Source organism: Schistosoma haematobium, chromosome 1, assembly GCF_000699445.3.
Source record: "Schistosoma haematobium chromosome 1, whole genome shotgun sequence".
Taxonomy (NCBI): Eukaryota; Metazoa; Platyhelminthes; class Trematoda; order Strigeidida; family Schistosomatidae; genus Schistosoma; species Schistosoma haematobium.
Window position 1 is genome coordinate 26,410,442 of NC_067196.1, and position 7,845 is coordinate 26,418,286.

Sequence of the window (7,845 nt, forward strand, 5' to 3'; positions counted from 1 at the left end):
CTAAGTTTAGTATAATCAATTCAATGGTTCTTTCATATCTAAGCAGTGTTTTAAAAACACTTTTGAATAAATAATGATCAAATTACTTACGTCTTCTAGATCCATTATCAGTCTTTCACATATATATATGGTATTACAGATGAAATTACTATCCAGTAAATCTATGTCCATTACTACATAGATAGACCTTTCTTTTAAACCAAGTTTGATGACATCACTAGAAAATATCACTTACTGTTTTCATTATTCTGGTTAGAATCCTACTAGGTTGTTCGACGAAAAACTTAATTTCATCTTTAATCTTTTAGCTTTATAAATTCTCTTTGTTATAAATTCCTTTTTTTTCAACGACAGGTCAATATATTTAAAACTCAAAAACGATTAAAATCAGTTGGTTACTATGGTCAGCTATTGAATGGTTTAAAGTTACGTCAACAACGCCAAGCCAGATCCAAGTTATTCAATCACAATGATTCATCATCAGTTAATACAGTTGACGATAATGGGTGTTCAAAAAACTATGACACAAATAATTTAAATTCATGTAAGTCCATTGATTCGTTTGTTAAAAAAGGGTTATTTGTTTTAACCTGCATATAATTTTATTGTGTTCTTTTTTATCAAAGAGTTTATATTATCATATGTTATCAGACTTTGTTTACTGATATAATTGTAAATATTTCAGGTGTATGATACATGACTGACAACAATCAATGATGTTCGCTAAATAAAATGGTTTGACTAAGTCAGGGAATTTACAAATCTGTATCACAATTCTTTTATCTCATTAATGCTCTTGCCATGAGTTCTGAAGTCGTGGATTCAACTACTCTCTCGATCTTGAGTATGCATTAAGTAAGCATCTTGAGTAAGCACCTTGGTACTAAAACAAAACAGTCTTCTATGGTTCAATGATAATTATTGATTTGTTCAATATTATATATTTAGTCGTAGAAAAGAATTCCAAATACAAAATACAATATACCATTGTAAATCTCACTTTAACACATACACTTCATTTGTAACTATTCAAAAGACTAAAATTTAAAGGCTTGTGAAACAGTATTTATGTGATATGTATTTTCAACTGTGAGATTTTTTGATCATTTTCTCACTGGATAGTATGTTTGATGTATGACTTGCAATGTATATATTCTCCTCTCATTACTGCAAACAATTGACACCATAGAAATATGCCATTTATTATGGTATTTTGGCTTTTATTTTCTGTTATTTAACATATTAGTAGGCTGTGGGCTTTTAACAGAGTTCATTATGAGATTTACAAAAGTGATTACTCCATTAAAACAAACCTAATATGGGAAAAACTACTACCATAGTTTCACAATTTATCATGAAGTAAATTTAGTTTCTGGTGTAAACTTTATTTATTTCCTTGTTTATAGGATTTGGGTAGTTTGTTTTTCTGTGGAGTGCAATATTTTACTAATATATTTATTTGTTTATATTTCAACCACGTTCAGTGTGAGGCAGTTAGTTGCCTACCAATGACGTCGGAAGATGGTTGCACAGTATCGTGAATTGATTAAAATTAAACTTGTGAACCATTGACTCCCGGCTCAATGGTATAAAATTTAGACACTCACCACGACACATGAGGGTTTCGGTTCCAGTTTTTGGTGGCGTGGTCGTACATATTTACTGCCGAAAACTTCATACCATGGTTGTCTTACTAATATCAGTCCGTGATGTAAGCTATAAAATTATTCATTCATTCCTTTTCTCTTACCGATACTTTTTCGCCTACTATCATTAAAATATTTTTTACATAATCCTCATTATTACATCCCTGTTAAACGCTTTTACTTCTACGCTTTATCAACAATCATACATGAATGATGTAAAATTAGTTATCTTCTTTCTCTTTTGTGTATTTGCTCAAAATATGTAGCTTTACAGATATCAACTAGAAAACGACGCCGCCAACGACGTTTACTTCAGAAACAATTGAAAAAACAAATGTTTACGAATGACTCTGGTAGTGTTGGTAATGACGATGATCATTGCAATATTTATGACAGCAGTGATCAAGACGTTTTTGAACTCTCTGATTCACTTATCACTTTGGATAACCTAATTTCTGAACATTCTAATACACGTCAAGGAACATCGAGATTGTCTGTGATATCAAGTGAAAACATTAAGGAATCTTTGCCGTACATTCCACAACATTTACCACGTCCTACACCTATTGAATGGAGACGTCCTGACGAATATGTGTTTGTTAGTTTGCCAGAAAGTGTATTTTCTGAGGGACTTTATTCAAGTTAGTCACTTTGTCGAAACAATCCTAATATTGATGTTATTACACTTAATTTATTTCCTCTCTATCATTAGTGTTTGATAATTATTAATTATACTATTATTATATTTCATTTCAGTTGACAAGGTTTAAATGAAATTGGCACATAGACTAAGTATTTCAAAGAGAGAGGCAATTCTTTAATATTGAATAATGCTAAATATCTGTTTCGTTATTATTATTTATTTATTTATTTTAACTCGTAGATATTGGTACAAGGAGGCACCAAATACATATGCACCACACAAATTTCATTTGATATGTGTGAGGGCTGTGACACTGCCCGGGTGCCCAAACCAAAGCAGGTGGTTTTCTTAGGGATCCACACTCGGAGCCTTCGACCTGAATGTCTGATCCACAAGGCAGTGGAGCATCGTAAAGAGATGCAGTCCCATGGAAGCCTGTGACCGACGATTGGTTCCTACGCCATTTGTTCCTTCAGGATACTGGAGTGCATGTGCACCATTGGTTTGGAATCACAGTTTTCCAACTCCCCTAGGTGGACTCTCCATGTTCACCATACGGTTAAAGCGCCGGACATTCACTTTTCGTCCTCTGAATTTCGTAAACAACACCCCCGCCACGAGAAGGCAATGAGTAGAACTTCCCTGGCAGAGGCTGTATACGCGTGGCCATGTGGGAGCATTTCGAGAGAGAGAGCGGACTCTCCCTACTCTTGGCCATACCAGGGCATTTGGGGGCTGTTTAAGAAACCTTAGACCCGGGTTTCGTGCTACTTGGCACTCGTCAGCAAGGTGTGCCTGTAATCTTGAGGGAACTGGTGCTCCCTGACGGATTCGATCCCGTGTCACTCAGCTTCAACGTCAGAGATGTTACCACTGAACTATCCGTGCCGCGTCTGTTTCGTTCTGACCGACGTTTCTTTAACTATGATAATCGTTTAGCTTCACCTTGGGAAAATCCTTAATCTCTTCGTTTTTTGGTTAACATGTTTCCCTCAAGTTATTAATGTAATGTTCCGTTACCATTTTCGAGGTTTTTAAAATAACAATTTTCAAAATTTTCCACTTAATTATTTCATTTGTATTCGTTATTTGTTCATTACTGTTTTGTTCTAGTGAATGATTTAGTATCTGTAGAATAACTCTTGACATCTAATTAAAGTTGATGATAATTATTTTTTAGAGTTGGTTGACCAATGAATGGCGACCAATGTCACGTATGTCAGGTTCTTCTTTAGTGCTGATCGAATCCTATCGATCAACTCTCAATATGGCTACTAATCTAAACGACTCGACATTGCGTGCACTATGTTTAAATATAAGCTGGTGCTTGGAGGCAGTCAACAGTAGACGCTGGACCTAATTTTCGTGCTATTTATCTCTTGCCTGTAATCTTGAAGGAACTCGTGCTCACTGACGAATTCTACCGATCAATTATGAGTACATCTCAGTACTACAGGAGATCAGTCACGTCTCTGACTATGAACCTGGGTTTTACGAGATCATATATATATATATATATATATATATATATATATATATACCACAGAATAATTTTATATCGGGTATAATTGAGAACCAGAGAGGACTGGACTAAGAACAGTCTCATAAATCAAATAATTCTCCACAGATCCCTTTCCGCTGTTGTATATAGTATTGATTTTACTTTTTTTTTAGTTGTCACTTGGCTAATCCAATTGATACAAGAGAAATGTAAAACAACAAATTTTTCTAATCAGCATACTGATGATCAAAATAACATTAGTAGCACACAAGATATGTATATTCAACGTTTACAATCTTGTTTGATTTATATGGATTTATGGAATAAAGGTTATTATATTAGTACATCCACTGTAAAAATGGGTGGTGATCTCCTGGTTTATCAAGGTGAGTAGTAAATTTTAGTCATAGATTCTGTTTCTTTTTCGACCTGTCTTTTGTGTTCATTCCTTTTTTTTCTTTTTCTTGTATCAAACACAAATGTTACATAAAATTCCTCTCATTAATTACGTTAATATAGTATGAAATATCTTTAGTTTATTTTTGTCGTGCTGTAAATATATGATGTAATAGTGTAGTAATTATTTATTTTTCTTAAGTTCAATTTCATAACTTTTCACTGGTGGGTTATTTGCCGTACTTTATAATGGTTGTTATACTCACTTCTCTATAGTTTTTTATTTACATGAAATAATAATGTAATATTACACTGTTGTGGTGTGTGCTGCTGATGTCGATAGATATACGTAGTATGTATCATCAATAGAAAGTGAAATGTCTGGTGGCAGAAGGTTAAGAAGATCGAAGAACAGAGTACAAGAACAGAGAATGATTGACATTTTGCAAATGAAGTATTTGCTGTATAGTTCTCAAATTTTACTAAGATATTATGTAGTTTTATGTTCAAATCGATTTGATTGTCCCCACTTGTGTTCTCGTTCACTACAGTATAATGCAGATCACAACTTCATGGAATGTACATATATTTTTTTCTTGATTCTTATTGATAACAATATAAAAGGTGTTGTCCTCATTTTCATAAATAAATAGTTAAATTAGCTTTAATTATGTAAATAAAATAAATCAGAAGTGAAGTGAATATTCATATGTCGTAAGGCAATAGGTAGCATTAAACAATACATTCATCACTATATCTCATCTTTCTGAGTTATTGTGCTCTCTAATAATTAGTTTCAAAATGGATTTCTCGAATTTTTAATAGGAAAATTGTAAAATCACTTATATTGCGGTGTGGTAATTGTTAAGACAGCTTTCGAGAACCACTATGGAGCCTCCAACGACCTTAAAGGAACTGAAGAGTTTCCACTTAATCAAACCCTGATGGGTTTTCTTAGAATATCAACGTTGCATGCTACGATTGAACACTAACCTAATTTGCCTTCTTGAGGATTGGCTGCATTTTAAAGATGTCATAGCCAACGCTAATAACTATAAATACCCATGCTTTTCTGAACATTTTCGATTCTTACCCAATAATCACTTCTCCTGCTTCGTCTGTCCTCTAATATTCGTTCGAGTGCCGTTAGTTTTATATCGTATTCTGCGTTAATCGCAATCAGTATGAATTTTATTTTTATCTTCTGTATATCAAATAAGTAATCATTTTGCCACAGAACTTTTTGATCGTCTTCCATCTCATAATAAGGATATTATAAAGACAGCCGAGTACTTTATATCATTATTAGACTCAGGACTGCATGATTATATACATACCATATACATCCTTAAGGTTTCATAAATAATAAATCACATTCTGTACATAATTTGGACCTTTTTGGCACGGACTTTGACAATAATTTCTGAACGGAGAAAAATATGACAATGGTGAATAAGTCGAACGGCCGCTTGAATTTAGGACAATATCATAGATGATTTGTTTGATAAATGCACACTAATAATTTTCATGCTAATTCATGGTAGGATAGTTTTCAAAGTTTCTTTATTTTCATTTATTTGCCCACTTATAACAGTAATAACTCACCACTGATATCAGAGCATAACACACTTTATCACTACTTGACCAAATTTATTAAAAACTATGAATTATGTCCCCGTACTCTAAAGAAAGCAATTGTCCAACACCATTTAGTTTCGAACAGTTTTGTAACCTTGATTTAATGTATCAACACAGTCAAATTATCATAAATATTCACTATTCTAAGTTTGATCCTCAGGTAATAAAAAGCTAATTTACACGTAAATTGATTAGTACATTATGAATTAATGTGAATATTATATACTTATATCACAAGTATGCTCATCTAAATGCATCTTCAGTATAAATTAAACTGTTCAATTTAATAATGATATTATGGTTTTTATTAAATAAATAAAAACTTGAAGAGTTTTTCAAGCTATATATGTTTTCATTATTATACTCAAAAAGTATGTTCTACTTTACAGTTTCCCTTTTTTTCTTTTACATTTTGTTTCTTAGGTGATCCACTTTTGTATCATGGTAGTCATATTATTACAATTTGTAATCCAACAGATCCATTTTGCAATTCACAATTATTAGCTAAACTACGTATTGCGAGTGGTTTGAAAAAAATACTTGTTCTAGCTACAGTTAGTAATATTGAAATGTTTACTAGAAAATTTACAGTTCAAAGAATAAAACATTGTGAAATTAAGAATGATAATGACGATGAAGATAATGATGGTAGTGTTGTAGATCCCCCAGTTATTGTCAGTGAACACTCGAAATTATCTGTACAATCAAAAGAAATTACGTCCAATGACAGTACCCATAGTAACTGTAATAGTAGCACTAATAAAATACAGCCTAATGTAATTTACTTATCCCTTCAGTATATGTCTTCACACTCTAGTAATCCAACATTTTCAAAATCATTATGATGTATAATAAAAATTGTTTTTTTCCTTTCTTTCTATTGTTCAGTATATTTTTTGTAAATGAGAATGATTAAAGGAAGACAAATACATATTTTCGTAAAATGTTCTGTTCTTTTAATTTATTTTTTTTGTGTGTCATGCTTGGATGACATTTTAATTTGTGCTTCATGTATTTAGAATATCTAGTTGAATACTCTCAAAAACGTACATTCAGAAAATTATATCTATCTGTAATTGCATCGTGATTGTAGTTCGATGTTACTTATTTACCAAGTTCTTGTTGATGTATTTGGCTTTTAAGGATACATTTTATGGAGGCTAGTGGTTCTACTTGCCGATGGTCCAAACCGAAGTAGATGAAATGGACCTGCCAGTTGAAGACTGAGTGCTGCAGTCGCTAAACTACCACTTCAATACGCGGTAATTACAATCGTCCATAAAATATGTTTGATATAGGATGACTAACTATATTGAAAACCAATAAGAAACTTCCTATTCACAAGCTGTTAATAATCGATCACAAATGTGTCGGAAACAGCTCACGTATGTCAGGACCAGCAAGTGAGTAGTCCTGAGGTTGGAGTGGGGTTATAGTTCCCAATAAACATAGTAATTTGTCTGATGAGATTGTGAAATTTTATCGACTGAGTTTAGGGAAATATATGTAGTTCATACCTGGCCAAAAGCTATTCTGACTTGCTGTTCTGGTGAGCATATGTTTGGTTTTGAGGAATGCTAGAATGGGACATCATATCAAATCAATAACTACAGAACTGATCCTTGTTGGAAACTATAAGTTCATTATAGTCATAATTTGTTGTTGGATACCATTGGATGACCTATCTCCGATATATATATATATATATATATATATATATATATATATATACGCGAAAATTACTTCCTAAAATATTCATTTTCCCATTTATTTAGAACATTTTATTATTCATGGTTTCAGATTACTTGCGTTGCGTGAAGTTTTTTTCAACCATTGTTTATCCCGAAATGTAGTGTTGTGTAGATGACAACTAGTAATCAGGAAATCAACAAACCTAGTCAGTTCATGAAGTCATTAACTGTTGGTTCGACCCTTATGAAGATGTTCTGACTACAGACCTAGTTTTGTTCCGTGAGATAATTGTGACCAACGATCGAAAGCATTAGATGAGGCGGCATGGG

The 7,845-nt window shown here is 32.6% G+C and overlaps 1 protein-coding gene across 1 annotated transcript in view; it reads left to right on the forward strand.

Moving 5' to 3' along the window:
• The window catches only part of MS3_00006228 (uncharacterized protein), a 34,947-nt gene extending 27,448 nt beyond the window's left edge, over window positions 1-7,499 (forward strand). Inside the window, exons 10-13 of the mRNA XM_051214351.1 lie at window positions 355-544; window positions 1,913-2,287; window positions 3,964-4,176; window positions 6,248-7,499. Coding sequence (XP_051073557.1) covers window positions 355-544; window positions 1,913-2,287; window positions 3,964-4,176; window positions 6,248-6,669 — 1,200 coding nt within the window. The 3' untranslated portion in view covers window positions 6,670-7,499. The remainder of the gene's footprint in view (window positions 1-354; window positions 545-1,912; window positions 2,288-3,963; window positions 4,177-6,247) is intronic.
• Window positions 7,500-7,845: the final 346 nt, after the last annotated feature.